Source organism: Microchirus variegatus (assembly GCF_963457635.1).
Source record: "Microchirus variegatus genome assembly, chromosome: 15".
Classification (NCBI taxonomy): Eukaryota; Metazoa; Chordata; class Actinopteri; order Pleuronectiformes; family Soleidae; genus Microchirus; species Microchirus variegatus.
This window is the reverse complement of record NC_139816.1, coordinates 14420473-14441574: the sequence shown is the minus strand read 5'-3', so window position 1 is coordinate 14441574 and position 21102 is coordinate 14420473. Positions and strand designations below refer to the sequence as shown.

The window sequence follows — 21102 nt, the reverse complement described above, 5'->3', positions numbered from 1 at the left end:
GTAAATTCTTGAAGCTCTTGCATGTTGAGTTAATTAATCAATATTGCTCTTTTTTTTCTACAGTTTTTATAAATGACAGTGAAAACTAATTACATTTCTAACAACATTCTTGCTATGTTGGCCAATGTGTCCACCCATCAGTCCACTTAGCAGCCACAGGATCATATAGTTTTTAGCTTGTCACAGCAATGAGAAAATGATATCTACTCCAGTATGTTTTTCACATGCACAGACCAAGGATGGAGATTATGAAGTCAGTGATGAGTTGAAAGTTGAAAAGCTTTATTGGAAACGGCTCAGATCTGAGAACTGAGACGATGCCAAACATGAACAAAGAGATGTTAACAGTTGGGCATCCTCTGTAAGTCTACCTGTAAATCCCGGAGTTATGGTATATCTACGGTTTTGGAGACAAGGGGACAAGGGGAGAAACGTCAGGTCAAGATGTCTGGTGCCTTCCTCTGCTGATACCCAGAGTTGACCTTGAGGAGGACTGGATACTTGAGTTATCGGTCCTCTGCCCCAGTTAGGTTCGACAATGATCTATATTGAGTTGTTATATTTGTGTTTAGGAATGCAAGTTGCTAATTCAAAGAACGCCAAATTATACGTTTTTCTCTTACACTGATGACAGCAGTTACCTGCTCTGCATTGACAACACAGACTTCCTGACTCACGCTCAAAAAGCTTTGTGGTGAGTGCCTAAATTTTGCAGTTCGGACTGTCCGTCAAAAGCAACTGCAAAGTGCACACAACCATACTGTGTAACATGAGATAACAGGATGTGAGAAGCATATCCTTCCTGAAATGATGTTCCCTTCCTTAATTAGTATGGATCACATGTTCCACTGTCAGCCTCTCTAAAAACAAAGCAAGATTGCAGTGCACTGGGTTTTCATTTTGAAGCTCAATTATTTGTTCCTTTCGTGCAAGCCGGAGACCTGTCTGGTTGAATAAAATAAAATGAAAATACATACCCCTGCTTGTTTTTCCAGGTGACTGCCATCACCGCCAGTGCAGAATACTGTGAGCAGCAAATCATCTACAGCTGTCAAAAGTCCAGGCTGCTAAACACTCCAGGTAAGAGCTGAGGGTGGCATCTTTATTCACCGCTGACTCAAACAGGGCACACACCACTGGGATAGGCAGAAAGCTTGTTCCCTCCCCTGCTTCCTTGTCTGGGGATTCTACAGAGGCAAGGGAAAAATTAAAAGAAATATCTGCTTTACTTGAAAAGATGAACTTAAAAATGCAAACGAGTTAGAAACCGATGACCTGAGACCCAAGCTAAGCAAACGCCTTTTAGTTGAGGAGCTTTAAAGCTGTTCTAGTGGCTTCTTATCAACCACTTCTTCACTAAGATGCTCTGTGTTTGTTTTTCCTTTAATTTGTCACACCTGCATGTTTTTTTACATTTAACTTCCTCTTGTGTTTAAAGGACTAGAATAAATGAAAATAATCCAAACAGACCATTAGTAATGCATTGCAGCTTGTCCGGGATCCTTTTGAGTAGATCAAATTGGATTACATACATTTGCATCCGATTTGCTTGCACTTAGTCCGTTTGGCTGGAATGTAATTTAGAAGGCCGGGGTTTTGTGTCAGTTTGGTTTGGATTAGTTAGGCTGGCTTTCGGAATGGCTGAGGTGTGTAAGGTTTGCCCCGGATTAGATATGTTTGATTTGTGGTCGGTGTAGTGGAGTTTAATCAGGATTTTAATAGTTGGTATGCAGTGCAGAATAGGAGAGAGCAGGGCTCGCAGCTGTGCAGCAGCTACTGGTGGGGACCGAACAGACAAAGGCAACAGCATTTTACTCCTGTTTTGTCCAGTCTGTCTCAGTGCTTGGTATTTAGTCTAATTTCTTGTTTGAAGATGACATCTGTGCGTGCGTGTGCATACTCGGTGTGATGTGTGGCTTTCAGTATGGCGCTTTTCCACGAAACAGTTCCGGCACGGCTCGACGGCAAGGTTTCGTATGGTTTTCCATCTCCATAGCATGGAAGGAATCATCATACCACGGCTGCTTGAAACTGCCGCGATGTTGTTTTGTACACAACACACAAACTAGTGACGAGTGACTTGTAAAGCAGTTGTTTTCTGGTGTAACTGAATCATTAGACTCTGTTAATTAAAAACATTTCTGAACAGAATTGTTCACTAGTTTCTGCATGACAGGGGCACAGACTCCATCTGAACTGAAATACAGCGGACATTGTTGTGATGCAGCTCGCAGCTCGCGATTGCCGCTTTCGACAGTACTGTCGCTAAATAGACCAGGCTTGTTTTTAGATATTAGAGATGAATGCATGTCTTCAGGATTTTTAACTGATCTACAATTTGCCATTGTTTGGTTTGATTCTGTCCGACATCTTGCTCATGACTCTCCCGGTGACGACAATCTGTGGATGACAGTTTGTCGCCATCGCATGTACTGTAGTATTGGCTCAGCTCACTTGGAACCTAACCAGACCAAGTACTATCGCTAATGGAAAATCAAAAGAAAAAATAAAGTGCCGTAACTGTCATTTAAAGCACCATTAAACATCCTTATCTTGCAGTGTTTCTGAGGATCCTTGCCATAAAACATTACTAATTATTCTCGATGACCTATTAATTATACCATACATTCCCTTGCTTCTTTTAAATCAAGTAATAATCATCAATCAAACTTGTAGGGTCAAGCATTGAGGTTAAAACAAAGCACTTGGACCCCACACGAACAGTAAGCTCCAGGTTTGTTGACCCCACAAATACAGTTAAATTACAGAGTAAAAATAGACATTCTTACACACTCAAAGTTCATCGAGCAGATCATGAAAACAAGGCCCTCCTGCCAACTAGAGATTGACAGAGCATGGGGGGTGGGGTTTCGTACGTTGGGTTTTTGTGCATGCATGTGGGTGTGCGTGTGAGTGCTGCTGCTCCTTGATTGACAGAGAAGAAATAAAGCAAAAGGCAGTTAGTAATAGTTGGGTATTAGTGCAACGGACCAAAACTTTGCAATTAACCTCCACTGCTCCGAGAGATGACATCTACACCTACAGTGTGCAAAAGAGCACACACACATACACACAATCAATTTTTCTTTATTTTCTCGACTTTTTTTTCTTCTCTTCAGCTTAAACGAAGTTGTGTGGGCGCACGCACACATCGTCCGATCACACGCACTCACATCGTGCGTCAGTCCTTCATTAACTAGTTTACTCTTAATTCACTACCTTGTAACTTGGGGAAATCCAATTACCAGTATAAAATGTCTGAGAATGTAGGACCGAGGAAAATCATTTACCCCAAAATATGCTTCATAAATTAGCTGTCAGCTTTTATCAAATTACATTGTCAACAGCATTTCCTCTGTGGACGGCAGACATTCACACACACACACACACACACTTACGACTCTTCCACTTCCACTGTTTTCCCCATCCAGATCTCATCTATTACACAAAGGCTGGCATTTTGAAAATAAACGAACTGTTAAATGGCCAATGTATTCTGCCACCAGTGACACCTTTAATTTGGAGCTGTAGCAATAATTGTCCTAATGGTCTGACCCTCTCGGCGCCTATTTCACGTACTGCATTCTGCCCCTTTATCATTTTTATCACCCCTCTCACTCACAGGCTCACACACACACACACAGCCTCCCCGTCAAACACTCGTTTATTCACAATATTAAAATGATGCATGCAGCAGCACAAGTACAAAGTTCCAACCTAGAGACGCACTCCGGAGATCTCCCCAACTCACCTCTCACCTCCCCCTGCTCTCTCTTCCGACTGCTCTCCATCATCTTCTGCATCCAGATGTACCAATTTTATATCAATCTATTTTCTGCACTTACTCTGCACTTACCTCTCCCCTATTCTCACATTGTTCTTTCCTGCGTCCCATTTAACAAGGGACAATTTTACTTCACATTATTTCCCTCCGCCCTTTTTCTTTTTTTTAAATCTGCTGCACCCCTACCTCATTCTCTTTCTTTTGTTCCCTGTAATGTTGGAATCAGCTTTAATACTCTCCACTAACAGCAAGCCCTTGCATTATAAACTACCGGTGGCACAAAGTTTGTAAAAACATGCACCCAGGTGGATACAGACTAATAATTTTGGAAAAAGATGGAGGCACACAGCTCCCCTACAAATGAAGCCAAAATAGCCCAGACTGGAGCCCTGGCATCTCACTCTATTCACCTCATTTTGAGCCAGAAACTGTGCAGTCGTCGTGGTGGGGAAGTGAAGTTCAATGTACTGACTTCCCACTGACACACTTGCATAACCAATCTCCAGTTATCTGAGCTTTCATTTGTGGCATCTTGCTCTTTTTCAAAGCATCAAAAAACAAACAAATAAATAAATAAATAAATAAATAAAACCCAAGTTATTGGGGGGGAAAAATTGCGCTTTCTGTGATAACAACTAATCAAAGTGACAGCCACAGTCTCGAGGAAAATTAGTTTGTTTTTCTTCAATATTATTTCAGCCCATTTGCTGGCAGGAAGGAGGTGGGGTTTATGACTGATATTGCATGCACAGATCTGTCACGTCATCCATCTTTATATACAGTGAGTGTGTTTGCTGTACACCAAAGCATGGCTGCATTCAACGTAATATAATATGATATATCCAATATGCTTGTCCATCAACCACCTCAACGTCCCCATTTCCATCCTCGCTATACAGTGCTGTGAAAAATTGTTAGTCTTATTTTTTATTTTTTTTGCATGTTTGTCACACGTACATGTTTCAGATTATCAAACAAATTCACATATTGGACAAAGATAACCCAAGTAAATACTAATAGTTTTTAAGTGATGATTTTATTTATAAAGGGGAAATAGCTATCCAAACCTACATGACCCTTTGCAGAATCCTTTGAAAATCATGTAGTGGCTAATCAGGAGTTCACGTAAGAGATAATTTAAATGTAAATGTAAATGTAAATGTACTTTATTTATACAGCCCTTTACAACAATCCTTTCGGTGATCCAAAGTGCTTTACAAGAAATAGATAAATAAAGAGGAAACACATAAAAGTAATTAAAAACAATAAAAACAATAAAATAGTGCAAAATAAAATAAGATAGAATCAGATAAAAGATAAGAAGACAAAAGATAAAAAAGATAAAAAGTGTCACCATACTACTCGGTATTAAAAGCCATCCTAAATAAATAGGTTTTTAGCCTTGATTTGAAGAAGGGACACTGTGTAGTATTTTTGGGTTTATATGACCCAAAATCCACTATTTATACGTGCTCCTGCATTGTCTAGTCGCTGTATAATAGTTTTTGTTTCATTTCGTAGTGTTTCATGTTTCTACTGGAGCCTGTATAGACAAACCCGCAAGAACAAATCAAGCTTTGCTTTACTTGTGGTCGAAGTCCCGCCTCCACTCTCTCTCCGTCTGAATAAATACTAGAACCTCATCTGCTGACACGGAGACAGACGAAGGGGACGACATTTGACAGGCTGAGGTTACCGTAGCGCTCAGGGAAGGGAGGGGGTGAGCAGAGGAGCAGTTTGTTGTTGTAAATTTCAGCCTCTCCTCTAGATGGCACTATAAACTACTTTATACACCTTTAAATGGAATCCCTCAAACAAACTGAAGTAGGCCAAAAGATCCAATAAAAGGAAGATGACATGCCATTAGGAGCTGTTGTTGCTAACGGTGGCACAACCAGGTTTACTTTTCACATAGGGCCATGTAGTTTTTTTCCCTTAATAGACAAAAGCATCACTTAAGAACTGCATTTTGTGTTTGAAAATCTGAAACATTTAAGTGTGACAAACATGCAAAAAAAATAATAAGAAATCAGGAAGGGGGCAAATACTTTTCACAGCACTGTAAATAATTTTTCCCTCTTGCTTTTACTCCCTGGATTGACATGCAACCTTGACCTTTAACTCAACAAAAGGAAATAAGATATTAGTGTTCATACAGTTGAGCACTAAATCATTGTAATGGTGCTGATGAAAATTCTGGAGACAACGATTGTCTCACGTCACCACAAACAATCAAAAACCAACCAACCATTTATTTTCTGAACAGACAGCGATAACTTGTCACTATGTTTTTGTGACACACACACACACACTGCCAGATGTATTCTCTCTCACACAAACACACTCACAGATTTTTTTTTTTTTCAACTTATGAAAACACTTTGTTTCTCTCTTTGTTTCATTTGCCTGAAGCAGTCGCGAGAATAATTTATAGCAGCCGGGCTAATGAAGAGAGAAATGTTTCTATCAAATAAATGGGCTCATTAATCCAGTGAACTGTGCCTCAGTGAGACATACTGTAAGTGTCGAACACATGCATTGTTTAGGGGCAACGCAGATGCACACAATTTCTGATCATATAAGGGAAAGTGGCCTGTATTGCTTCCCGTTTCAAACATTGTTTTAAAAACATTTGATTTAGCTGTTTTACAAAGGAGTGACTGGTTCTGTGATGAATTTCACAAATGAATAGTCACATAAGAAGAGCCGTAGTACGTAATGATGGAGGAACAACATGAATTTGGCTGCGACTGCTTGAAGCAACCTATCAGTGACTGAGTTACTCATTAAGGTTTAACTCATTGGCTGATTACATCATTGATAGTTCTCTTTCTTTCTGACGAACATAGCAGTGTCATCTTGTGTAAAAAAAAAAAATATTTACCGTGATGTCATTAAGTTAATTAAAAATAAAGTGTTTTCTGTCCAGATTTCGTTGTTATGCATCATGATCACATCTGTTTCTGATGTGATGAGCCCATAATGTTATCACAGAACCAGAAGCCAGATTGTCTTACAAAGATGAAAAAGCACTGAAATGCACCAAATTTAAACAACTTATTTGACTTTCTTGTATTTTTCTTAAACCTTAGTGCTCATGCGGCAAGGAACCGTGTCACAGGTGCACAGCTGTGGTGTGTTTATAGGTCACATCATTTATTCAGACTTTACAAAATTGATTTTTTTTCCTTGGTGTTTTTGAGTCAACGCTATTCTGCAGAAGTCACAAAGTACACTGTTTTTATTTTATTTTTGTTAGCAATAAAACTAAGTCAAGCGAACTTGAGCTTATGACACGTTTCCAAATTTCACAACAATTTAATCCGATTTTAAAAATGTTGAGTACTTTTTGCTGTGTGTGTTTATAAAGTCAGACTGTCTGGGTTGTGCTGAACCTTTTAACGTAATGGGGGGGAAAAAAGCAGCCTAAATGGTCTGTGTACTACGGGTTAACAAAAAAATGCATTTAATTTGATGTGTCAAAATATTCAATTATGACGAGTGCCATGCAATATGACACACGACCTGACCTGCATTTTAAAATCATGAGGCTCAAGAAGACTGGCCTAAAGGTATTCGACCCCATAGAAATAGACGTTTGGTGAAAAAAGGTTATGAGAGACAGAAAATGAGAGAGAGGGACGTACTGGAGGAGAGGAAAAGAAGAAACCTGGGTGGCCATAGAGTGGAGATGAGTGTGTTCAGGATAATGAGGCTGTGTGTATGCATGACATTGTTACACTCCAGTCCTTGGGCTCTTTTGGTCTCAATTATTGCTTCACAAGTCACAGCAAGCCAGCCACAGTAATATTCCACACACATGCACACAATCACAGGTCTTGAATTACACCCTTGTGACTTTATTCAGCACCACCAGTAAACCACTTGTTTATTTTTTTGTCTCGGTTTTTTTTGGGGGGGGGAGGAGGGTTTTGATGTTCATCATTAAATTGATGCAGCGGCAGCATACGAGTGTTATTATTTTCTGCTGCTCGCTTTTGCTCTCATGTGTCTCTCGGCAAAAAATAACACGTACCGGTGATGGTGCTCCACTGTGATATGTGAACAAGGCTCGCTGGCATGCAGCTGAGCTACGAAAGTCTATCCCTAATTAAGTTTTATCGTGATAAATACAATCCTTAACCAGGCTGCAAGGAAAGTTCTGCTCACTCCTCCCTCAGCAGTGTGGCCTCAACTCATACCTGCTACCTTGTTTTTTTTTTGGGGGGGGGTGCTAGTCTGAGTTGTTTTACTGCTGATGGAAAAATAATAAGTCTATGCATATTCAGGACCTTGTCTTGTCATTTTGTCATTAGTTCAAACATCACTTTGAATTTCTGCGTGCTCTCCCTTTTTATTAGCCTATTGTGATTACACACTGCCCAATTGTGCCACATCTTTCATTACCCAAACAATGTTCTGGTTACAGTGTCATTAATTTTTGAAAGCACTCTAGGCTAGAAGCATATCAAGGGCCAAGAGAGCTCAAGAGCTAATATATTGAAATACAAGAGAAAGGGAAACCATCGGCAGAGTCTTCTAGCGTCTCTCCTGCTCTCCCGATCACACCAGCGTCTATCTTATTTCTTTCCTCTCCTATTTTTACCCCCTGTGGACATGATACTAATTAACGTTAATTTATCCTCTCTATCTTTCCCTGCTTTAAATGCACTGATGAGAATCCACACTCCTTCAAGGTTGCGGGCAGCGTTTTGGCGACCACCCCCAGGGGCAGGCGAGCTGAAAAGAGACACTGGAGGCTGATGTGTAAAGTTGGACTTAATGTAGCATCAGAAATTAACAGATGGAATTAGCCTGAGACCCTTCTCCCACTATCCAGATAGGTTAGACCAGGATTTGACAATTATATCATATTTAGTATGTGATGTGTCTGTGCAGTGGTGGACGAGTCAGGGAGCTTTTTCGTGACAAACGGAGTTTAGTTATGGAGGCTGTACAAAAACAGAACCCACGATGTACGATCCATCACCGCAAAGCCCAAATCATTTACATCCCATAATGCATGCTCTCTGCTCGCTGTTGCCTTTGGTAATGCGCCATTGCCTGGGATAATGCTGTCGTATGTTGTGTTGACAGAGTCGTGTGTCTTATCCCGCCCCACGTCTGCCGACCTGACTGCGACACTTACAGCTTATAGCTACACAGGCGCAGGTGTCGGAGTAAAAGAGTATAACACTTTACAGTACATTAAGTTGGAGTAATAAGGTGTTTGCCAGGGCAGCGTCTCTCTTTTTTTTTTATCTTTTATTTCCTCAGTTATGCTTTTTCTTTCCCTATAAATTGTTCTCTTTCTTTTTTATTATATTTGTCATTTATTTTTGTCAGTCTCTTTGTCAAACTCTGTTTTTTTTTTTTATACATGTGTATGTGGGAGCTCCCGTTTAAGTGACAGGCCAGAGTGAGTAGTCTGAGTGGAACCGTGTGTCATGAAACTGTTTGTCGATACAGCACCAGCTGCTCATGCAGGTCTGACTGTGTGCTTCCGTGTGTGTCTGTGTCATTTTTTTTTTTTTTTTTAAAGCCTATGTGCCTGTCTCTCATCTGGCACTTGTGTTTGCATGAGTGAGTGTGCTGCCCACATGCCACTGGTGTTAAACTACTGCACTCTACTCGCTGCAATCACAAGGCACAGACTTTGTTTTAACACAAGTAGCCGTCATTGAGTTAAAGAAGAAGGTGTAGTTCTTTGTGTTTGAACTAACTTAGCAAAACCTGTAAAAACATGTTCCTTAAAGGTCCCATATTATGCAAAATCAACTTTTTTAATCATTTTAATACTTATATTTGGGACTCTGGAGGCCCTCACAGTCGCCAAAGTGTAAAAAAAAGATGACTCACTAATGTTTTTGTGGTCCTCCTCAGTCTAAGGACAGGGAGATACAGTATATCACGCAACGTAGACTCCTGCGCTCCTTGGGACGTCACAAGACGCTAAATTCCTGTAATTGTTGTCTCACGGAGCTTCGCTTTGTCCGTGAAACACGCGAGAGTGCTGGCGAGGGACACGGCATCCAAAAACCGGAAGTCCGTGAAGTCCGCAAAAAGAGATACTACTACTACTAAACAGAGCGTTCTGAACAGGGCTGTTTTGGCAGGGTGATTGAACTGCTGTGGTTCTTCATCCTTAAGGTATTTTGACCAAAGCATGTCACAGACATGTTAATTAGGACACCAGGGAACTCGGTTAATTTAATAGGATATAATATGGGACCTTTAAAATCTGTTAATGGAGGAAAATGTAATTCCTTCCAGTGCTGTCTGTATTATGTCATTGTATAAAAGTATTCTCCACTCTATGGCCACAAAGTACATTTACATTTACATTTACATTTACATTTATAGTCATTTCTTAACGTGTGTTGAACATCGTACGGCCATTGTTTGACAGGTGTGTGTATTCAAACTCCATAAAGCCATACAAGAATACTATAAAACAGGTTTAATGAAAGTGTGTTGTATTTTCCAATGGAGACAAGTCTGTCTGTTGTACCTGCCACAGCTGCTGACACCGGGAATTAGTGCAGTATTTCAGGACAGAGTTAGAGATCAGATGGTACAAGGTGCTCTGGGCCATGTTTTTGCAAGAGCTGAACCTCTTCTGAACACATAAATTTAAATGCGGTCGTCTGACGTGCACATCCCCACTGCATTTATTCATCTGTAATGCAGAAGAATAACAAGCGCAGATGTGATGACTATTTTCTCCTCGGGGTTTATTTCTGATTCAACATCTTCTATGTATGACGTGTCCAGTGCACACGAGTGGAATTAAACTCTGTCAGTGGAAAAAAATTAAAAGAAAATGTGTGAATGCAACACAGGTTTATAACAATAACACACATTCACTGCTTTTTTCTTTAAATAGATCTTCAAAACGTGTTTGCATCTGTGTCATTAACAGAGCGTTTCATTAATATCAATTATTTATCTTTAACCCCGTGCTGTGTTTCAAAAACAATGTTGTTTGCGCGATGTTTGTGAGCTTAGTTGGAGTCTGTGAGCTTTAATTTGCTCTGACTGTGAGAACTTGATTAAGACGCTGTGCGTGTTTGCGACCTTTACTAATGTTTCATGCCGTTTATGAATGGTCTTAATTAACTCTGTGTTTTAAATGCATAATACAGTAAAAGGCAAAGGACATAATCATAGCTGTAGCCTCATTTAATTTAGCATCGTTTAAACGAGATTTAATTGCATTTTGAATTTGTAGTTTCTGTGTCATTGTTGATTGTTGGAGTGAAATCAGGCTTCCACTCGTTCAGTTATATTAAAGGATGAAAAAAAAGATCTCTGTCCCTGTTATAAGGTTTTTTTTTTCCCCTGGAATTTTTTGTTACACTCTTAGAAATAAGGGTTCCAAAAGTGTTCTTCTACAAGGGCTGAGGTTCTGCCTGGGACCATTTACTTCTGAAAAACCCTTTCCTGAATAAAGGGTTCTTGGTAACACTAATGGTTAAAGTAAGCAGAGGTGGAAAATAACGAAATACATTTACTCAAGTTACTGTATTGAATACTTTTTTTGTATATTTTGTATTTTTTAAGTACAATTTAAAATCAGGATTTTGTATTTTACTTGAGTACGTATTGACTCAAGTATTGCACTTAGTTACTTTATAAATCCTCTCTGTTACTGAGTAAAAATAAAAATTGAAGATCTACAGGGGGAAAATATACACCAGAACCAGGCGAATGATGATGTGATTAGCACCGGCACTGGCGCTTGAACATAGAGGGCGCACGCCAAAAGTGACGTAATATCCTGTATCGCACCGGGCGCGTGAGCTACAAAATAGTTTTGGATTTCTGACCCCTTGTCATATTTCTACTTCCCTCACACCCCACACGAAGTAACTAAGTAACTTTTACTTAAAGTACATTTCAAATGAACTACTTTTAACGTCTACTTGAGTACATTTTCAGATGACTACTTTTACTTCTACTTGAGTAATATTTCATCAAAGTATTGGTACTTTTACTTGAGTACAATATTTTGGTACCTTTTTCCACCTCTGCCGGTAAGAACCATTTTGATCCAGAGAACCCTGTAAAACCCTATTCCTGGATAAAGGGTTTTAAAAGGGTTCATGGTAACACTAATGGTTGGTTCTGCCTGGAACTAAAAAGGGTTCTCCTATGAGGACAAGCCGAAGAACCTTATATGGTTCTACTTATCACTTTTATTTCTAAGAGTGTACCCCTGGCCGTTGGTCCAAGGACAGAAGAAGTTACCAACCCTGTGAAGCCCCGTGGGGCAAACTGTGTTTTGTAATTGTGGGCTATATACATAAATATATAATTTGATTGATTAATTAAAACTTTAGATATTTTAAAATGGTGCACTAACACGCTAGCTTGTCAGCTTTTGTCTGGGATCAAATTCAAATTGTGAATGCAGACTGGTGTTTCCTGCCTTTGCTCTTTTCAGGCAAAAATTAGACATCAGTCAAAGTAAAGAGCCTACAAGAGGGAGTCCATTATCCATACACAAAAGGCAGCACTCAGCACATCGCATTTCGAACAATTTGCTAATGGTTTTGTTACTGCCACTGTATACATCAGCTTTCAAGACAAGACATTAAACTTGTTAATTGTCTTCTGGGACTGACGTAAAGCCAGTCCAGAAGAGTGAGCCAATGCCAGTGTGTTTTTCACTGTGTTCACTTTTAGTTTCAAGAGTAGAAACCACACAAAACCAAACCATAAAAAAAGAGAATACATTTCCAAAGAATAAAGATGTTTCCGGAGACGGCAACAAAGTGTCTGCCCATGATGTCCATGAACCCACAGAAACCCACATAAGAGCACAAACCAGTGATAGAAATTGCTCAGCACGAACAAAAACATAATGCAGTAACCTCTTTATGCACATCCACACAACGCATGCCTCTATATAGATTCATTTGTTTGCCTTTGTTTTCTTTCTGAACTATTTTCATCTCTCGTTCTTGTATCTAATCCCCTTTTTGAAACGCTCATTGTTGAAGGGTGGGTCCAAGGCAGTGAGTTTTGAGCAGCTGTTTTCTTAGGACACTAAGGTCACAATTAAGATCTTAGACCTAAAGATAACCAGTTCCTCAGGAATAAGGTTCTTTCTCATTCGGACACAGGTTTTGGTCTCCATGAGGACTACTGGTCCTGACAAGGGCAGCGTTTTTGCCAGAAAAGTTTTTCACAAACATAAGATCTGACTAACATTTCTTGTTCTGGCGTCCTGTTTTAAAGAATTGCGAGTCGATCAGAGTTGATTGGGGGTGATGATGGTGTGTCCATGTGTGTTCCATGAGGCACTTGAGCTGATGCACCATACTGTATATTGACAACTTTATCAAATTGGGAGTCATTTACATGAGAGGTCCAGATGGAGAAAAATATCCAAGCCAAGATTAAGCCAATTTACTGTACTGCACTATTTCAATATGTGCATCAGTGTCTCTTGTGTTCAGCTTCCCCACCTGAGATTGTTTACTTTGGATGTCTTTCCTGACACAACATTTTTATCTCGGCCTAGGACTGGCACTAGAAGTACACTGGATGTGGCTGAGGTCAATTTACTAATTAATTGTCCAACTTTACCTTAATCAATGGCGAACAATTGGGATTGGCTCAGGGATACCCCAGCCCTTGACCTTGGGACTGATGATGAATGATGAACCAAGGTCGTATCTTTCCACTTGGCCATGGGGGTGCCCATTTTCTTAATGTTAATATAATGTTTAAAAAAATTACAAAATTGAAATGGATGAGTCATACAACAAATTCTCTATTTTTTAAATTAAATAACGCAGGCGCACAAAACAAAAGTAATGACTTGGATGCAAACAACTTAATTACACTAATTTAAGTTCACCTTTTACTTTTTGTTTACCAAAAACACTTCACTTTTGCTTTGATTAAAATGTTGCTGTCAAAATTTCTATTTTCAGAAATGAAGTTTCTGATTCTCCTTCTATTTTTCCCTTCCTCGTGTCTCCATGGAGTTTGTGTTTCACTCCGTGTTGTTCGCACAGGGAGTGTGTCTGCTGTGCACCTGCTGCTATCATTGATAATGCAATTTTTTACATTTAAATGCTGCTCTGTAATGAACTTATTGCCAGGACTCTTCGGTATGAAGCTGCGCATCTGTCGGTCCTTCAAATAATTCACAATAAAAGCCTTGTTTAAGAAAGGCTTAGACTTAAGGAACTGAAATGCGTTTACTTGGAAACACAAACGGTAAGTGGTGTATATGGGGCATGATATGTAGCATCGAAAGATAATTTTCTCTTTTCATGTCGCTGGGAAACATGAGTGCAGGGAAAAATAGACAAGAGTTTTAATCCCAAGAAAACCAGCGCCACTAGTGTGGCTGCTATAATCATAAAAGTGAATTAGGGCCACAGTGGAAGCATGAGCAGAGTCTGTGCATCACACTGAACAGATTTTTTTTCGTCTCGGGTCAGTCGCCACATGGTAGTTTACAGTGTATGTAATTGGTCTGCATTAGTTTAGTGCCAGAAAGACAGTTAAAAATACCAGTGTTCCGTCAAAACGTGGTCCAGGTCTGGATAAGACTGTACCTTGACTTGCACATGGACTAACTTGTAGGGGTACGACTTCAATTGGCGCTTATGAGAAAGTAGCATGTCCATATTGAGCAGGTAATTATAATTCTAACGTGAACTTTATATTTTACTTACTTGAAATAAAATCTAGTCGTGACAGAGAATGTATTCGTGTGTGTTATAAGTTAGTATGCGTGTATCCCCTGTGGATGTCCATGTCCCTGATATAATGGATGGAGAGTATTGTTAGATGGCAGAATAAAGCTGAGTTTCCCAAGAGAAAAAAAACACTTTGCATGGTTTGCACTCAAGGGGGGGAGATTTCTGATGTAAGCATCCTGGGCGATGATAAAGTGAATGTGATTCTTTATTGATCTCCTTTGGGAGATTGTCATTGTTTATGACTCCGGCGGTTCAGCAAGTTGCTAAGAGGAAAGTTTTTTAAGAAATCAGGTTGTTAGTGTACCTATCGAGTACAAATAATAAGGACATATTTGTATTCTCAGAGCTTTTGCTCAGCGTGTTTGGTTCTCAAAGCCCGCACCACCCTGACCTTTAAGAACAAAGCCTTTAGCAGTGAAATCTCATTAACTTTTTCATGCTGGTGTCGTGACGTTTGTCTTTCATTTTGAGCAAGTGCACATCCTGGTGCTTTGCAGTGAAATGAAACCTGCCATCATTCACTCCTTTCATTTTCAAATTAAGCGTTAATGATTTACAGCTTTAGTGTGGGGACATTCCAGGGAAAAGTCGGTTCTTTTTTTTTTTCTTTTTTTTTTTTAATCCACATAAAATCCTTTTTATTTTTGCCATTTACAGTGTATCATGGAGCTCTCCCTGTTCATACACTGAGCTGTGTATCATATTATATTATATTATATTACTCCTGCTCCAAGTTTACACATTTTCAGAGATACAGTAACATGGACTAATGCACCGTGGAAGTTTCTTTTGGTACAGAGACGATGTTGCATGGAACACTAGACCCATCTCACAGGAAATTGTTAGCATAACAAGCCAAGTTTGGATGTTATAAAACCATGTTTATATGATACTTTAATTTAGAAATATCATCAACCTCACCAATGTGTTCTCGTTTTGCCAACCACTCAACGCTGTTTTTTCGCATTCACACAGCAAATCCATGTGCAGCACTTTTTCTATCTACATCTTTTATACCCATTTCACTCACTGCCAGCTCTGCTTTATTCTCTTTGTGATGGCAGTGTCAGTCACACTTGCTTCAATTATACTGCAACCTCCTTTGTGTTGTAGATGATATCATATGTAGTAACTTATGGTTTGTTTCTGTCCTTAAATACTGTAATTACGCATTAATCTTTTATTGCTAATCATTAGAATAAACTTTCTGCACCTCCTTTCAAACTCTACCATCAAATTATACAACACACATCTGGATTTTACCTTACACATTATATAATCAGCCTTAGTACATAATATGGTTGAGAGATTTTGACAGCACACAGAGCACAGAGCATAAACTGCCTCATATTGCCCAATCAATACACATTTTCTTTGGGCAAATAAAGGAAGAAGGAGGAGGATGAAGTAAAAGTTTGCATTTTGGGGGCAGGTATACCGATGAAGGGGTGCAGACAGAGATTGATGTAGAGTGACGGAAAAGGGGGGATAAGTAAAAGAGGGGGAAAGGGAAAGAAGAAGAAGCAGATTAGTTTGTTTTCTGCTGCTTGCTCTGACATTGAAAGATATGTTGGTACTAATGTCCCAGAAAGCCTTGAATAACACAGCAAACCAATACATATCCCCCTTAATGGGATTTTCTGAGCTGTACTTGCTCACACTCATGTGCACACACACACACCCACCACACCAGCACACACACACACGCACACATAATTCACCATATGGCCGATGCCTCGCAGAAAGATAAAAAGCAAATGGAAAAATAGAAACATCTCGCTTGAGGAGTAATTATAATATTGTCTCCTCATTTGTGACGAGCTGAGGGGTTGATCTCAATTATAAAGCTTTCCAAAGCAATCCTCTGCTCTCCATTTGTCCTCCCCAAGGTTGCCCGGGACAACGGAGGCACGGCGAGCTGTAGTGTATGACCATAAACTGATCATCAAACATAGAGGTTTCGGTGATGGATCACATGCAAGGGTGAATTTGCATATGCATACTAATGGACTGTGCCTTTTTTTTTTTTTACCTGTCTCTCACTCACACTCACACACACGTGCCTATATATTATGAGCCATGAAAGGTTTTCAGAGCGTCATTAGTGTTTAGGCATGCAGCAGGTTGTCTGAACCAATAAGTGTAAAGTGTGTGTGTTTTTTCTTGTATTTGTTGCCTCTTCAGGACCTTTCTTGGCATAAACATTGACCTTGTCAGGACCAGTAGTCCTCATGGAGATGAAAACCTCGTCCTAATGAGGCAGATCCACATTTCTGAGGAAGTGCTTTAGTTTAGGGATAAGATTTGAATGATTTGGTTAAGGTTAGGGTGAAGCAATAAAGTTAGTTAAAAGGCTGTTCAAATGAATGGAATTCAATGTGCGCGCATGTGTTTATGCCTGGTGCTCACTTGAGGATGTTTTAAAACCCGCTCTCGGATTACAGCAGGATATTGGGGCACGGAGAGATTAGACCATTTGAAAAACAACGGGAGGAAGAAAAAAAAAGAAAGAGGAACTATCACTCAGCGGTGCTAATGAAGCAACACAGAGAGGAGAGATGATTATACAGAGCTTGACCTTGAGCTGTTTCTGAAGTAACCCCGGGACAGTTGGAGAGACAAAGTAGTGAAAAGTTTTACCACTGTTCTATATAAGGACGAGAAAGGATAAGAGTGTTTGTGGGTAAAACAAATATGAAGTACATTTGTGTATCAATGTGAGTGTTTTTTCTGTTTTTTTTCTTAAAGCCTGTGCAGTAATTTATACACACACACATACATATATATATATATATATATATACTGTATATATATAATATCAGAGTGTTTATTCTGATAAATTCTTTCTGATTCTCTGTCAGTGAATGCGTGAGTGCTCGTGTCGCGTTGCATTGAGCAGATGACACATCTTTGTGGAACATTGTTTTCGCCTTGTCTCTCACGCGGGGAGAACAAACAAGGAGATGAATATTCATGACGTTTGTCTTATCGATTGTTGATGTGCCATATGACATTCTCTTGTAATTACTCAGCGCCATTTGTTTTGTGTGTGTGTGTGTGTGTTTCCGCGTGCATCGCTCAGCGTGTTTATACGCAGGGCCTGTAATTCCTGAGTGCTCGAGCTTTTGACGCCCTCCTGAGTATCAACTCATGACAGCTTTGTGATGGACTTGACATAATCCTAATGTCTGAGTCATGCATGTAAGCCCCTTAATTAATCGTGTTACTGAGAGGGAGAGGAAAGCAGGGCACTCTTTTAGTGTCCAAAACTCTTGAAACTATGGTAATAAGAGCACTTGTAAGCAGATGGCAAGGTGTTCAATACCCTGACTAATTGAGCAAAGAGTCGTCTATTAAAAGTGAAAGAATGAACATTATTTAAAAAGTAATCATCCATAGTGAAAACCATCACCTTAATTCTTTAAATTTGCTGACAGAATATTTTCCATAGCCATTGCCATTAAAAACTTTCATTGTTTGCGTCCCATTAACATTTTTTGATTCAGGATTTAAAGGGGCATTAAACTTACACCGTATTAACCCTTCTGTGAAAAATTCAAAAACTATGGACTGCTGTCGCCATGTCAACTGAGATTGGAACAGCACCCCAGTGTGACCCTCATGTGGAGGTTAAAGTGGTAGAAGATGGATGGATGGATACCAGAAAGCAGAGAAATAGAATTTTCAGCCCATATACTTGTCATCACGGTAGCCCTCGGGACTTCCGTGGAATGACCACCTAATCACAGTCAAGATTCACCAGCTCTTCATACGTTTGTGACGTCAGCTTATTCCTAAACGGTTGCATAACTGCCAGATATCGAAAGTGAAACCTCTCTTGGGAAAAGAATCAGAAAGAGGCAGAAGCAGTTCCTCATGAAACATTTTTTGACAATACTACAGCCATAAAATCTATATAAATCCAGGCAGCCTCATCATCTTGATGGTCGTAAGAGGGTTAAAGGGGATACATTCTAAATATGTAAAACTGCAGCAATGTGTTTAAAAGACATGATGCAAACCCAAGTAAAATAAGGTGTTGCCAGAGAGCTACATACGTGAAAGGAGCCGCACTTGTACACAGTAAACACTTCATTGTTCCATTGCAGGTTTTATTTTGATAGCCATAGATCCCATTTGGTTAGTTATTTGGTGAAGCGTGGAAGTGCGTAGCAACGAAGGAATATGACACGATGAGAGGAGAGATGAGCAACTCAGGCAACATTAAAGGACTGTAAAAAAAACAGAGAGAGAAAGACCTTGACGAAGCTCAGTAGCTTAATTGTCCAAAAAAAAAAGTCTCGCTCAGTCTGCATTTATAATGCATCTCCAATACATTTTTCACTTTTGTCTGGACATTTTTGAGAGGATTAATGTGGCCTTTTTGGTTTGTCATAGACATTGGCAGCCCAGTGGAGCAAGTGCAGTCTGTAATCTCTGGTGATATAATTTTATTAGAGGGGCCTCAAACTCAAAAAGTCCTTGTGGCCAATGAGCATCTAGTCTAGTCAAGAGGGGGCTGGTCTAGAGAAGTGGGGGGAATAAAACAACTGTTCAGTAGTGGGCAATATGACCCTATAATGTAATGATTTCATCATGAAGTCGCAGTAAAAGGTATTCATGATGATATTTCACATAACTTCAAGGTAAAAGTGCTTGTTTTGATGTGGAATGATGCATACTTCACAATAAAAACACATTTTTGATGCAAAATGGATCTTTAAATAATAAACATAAATAAAAACATGTAGCAAATAATAATGTGGAAGACTGTCAATTTGAAAATAAACTTATTTATAAGCTTATGTACATCATTCAATTATGTATCGTGCCTTTAATAATCTTATCATGAAATGAAATTTAGTATTCCCTCCATATTCTATCACCTCACTGATGCCTGTGTGGCCACGTGCTGTGTTTACAGAGCATTAAAGGTGCAGTGTGTAAAAATCTAGCAACGTTAAAAGCAGAACTAAGGTTGCCTGTGTAGCCCGGTCTAAAATAACACTAAATAAGTTGATCTGTTCAATACATAAATAAATAATAAATAAGTAATTTTCATAAAGAACGTTCATTTAATCCCATTTCATATATTTGTGATATTATGTGCAACTGTTTCTCTTTGTTGTCTCATTTATTCCTCTAAAGCTTGTCAAGTGATTGCCTGCTCAGTTGCACGACTATTTCAGGGTTAAAATATAATTGAGTGAACCAAAGAAAGGGACCAGCTCACATTAAACGATTTAAATTCATATTAATTGTGTGTAGGGTTTTTTCATGTTCTACTAAGTGGAGGCACCAAATAATGAATTTACTTATCTTATTTCTGAGGTATAAAAGTGCATATTTCGTTTCTGACTCACTTGGGTAGGGTGCTACACCTGTTTCAGCAAAATTACCCCTTATCTTATCCTTGTCTTCTGTTTGTCGGGGAACATGTAGTTTAGCATCAAAACTGAAAAGATGATTACTTAATTCATTGTGGGCTGTTGTAAATACATGGTGGTCCAAAATGGTTGCCAATGTAAGGCAATATAAATATAAAAAGACTCATTCATACAATCAGGCAATTCTATAACTCTAGAAAATTGAGTATTATGACATATTTTTTGTAATTTCTGCCCAAGGGATGCAAGTTTGAGACTGCTGTTTTATGACGTGATGCAATAAAATATATTGCATAAAACCACGTAAATAAATTGGGTCCAAATGTCAACTCTTTTTTTTCTTATCAAGTCCAACAGTTCTGTTCATCTGTTCCTTCTGCTGAATGTTGCTTGAGCTCCTGCAGCCATAGCATTTAAGTGCATGCATTTGCCAGGTCTCGGCTGGTGATGTTGGAGCTGCAGTCATGGGCGCGCTGCCAGTGTGCGCTGAGTCACGAGAAAAGTAACTCGGGCCCGTGGGCAGAAAAATGTGCACTGCATCTATTAATTGAAAAGAGAACATTATAGGATTAGGCCATTGTTTGAGAAGAAAACAATAACATTTCAGCTGATTTCAATGGTGAGACTGAGTTTTAGTTATGTAAGAGCAGAACTTTTTATTAAAAGCTATTGTAAGTTTATTAATATCAATGTATATACTATATATGCTAAGGATTTAATGGTAGTTTGTAAATCTAGTAAAACTAGTAACACTTGTCATTCAACATCTAGCTGTTATATATGGAAGAAATATGGCAGAAGCAGTAATATGTTCTCATTATTTTGTAAAATACTTTTTCAGTCTTTTGTAGTGCCACATTTTTTTTTACATCCGAGATACAAGTTGCCAAATATTTAATGATAATGTTCATATGTGTAAAGTTTTCTGTAGTTCTGCAAGGTCCTTGAGTACAGTTTTGTTTGCATCCTGGATGTGAGCTCTACCCACAGGTATTGACGAAGTCTAAAAAAAAAAAAAACACAAATATTTGTTGGCCCAATTCATGACCTTTGCCTCTGATATGTTGGCCTTCAGCTCCTTGAGTTTGTTGGCAAAAATCTATTCAATATTTCACATTTTATCCCGAAAAACTCATTCTCAGTTTAGTCAGTTTCGGATGATTCTGAGGTTTGCCCTTGCAGAAGTTTAAAGCTTTTTATTATTTTT

General features: G+C 39.1%; 1 protein-coding gene across 1 annotated transcript in view; it reads left to right on the top strand.

Annotated features, from left to right (window-relative positions):
- The window catches only part of cntnap2a (contactin associated protein 2a), a gene marked incomplete at both ends in the record, with an annotated part of 311484 nt that overhangs the window by 209737 nt on the left and 80645 nt on the right, over nucleotides 1-21102 (top strand). Inside the window, one exon of the mRNA XM_083901554.1 lies at nucleotides 996-1080. Coding sequence (XP_083757680.1) covers nucleotides 996-1080 — 85 coding nt within the window. The remainder of the gene's footprint in view (nucleotides 1-995; nucleotides 1081-21102) is intronic.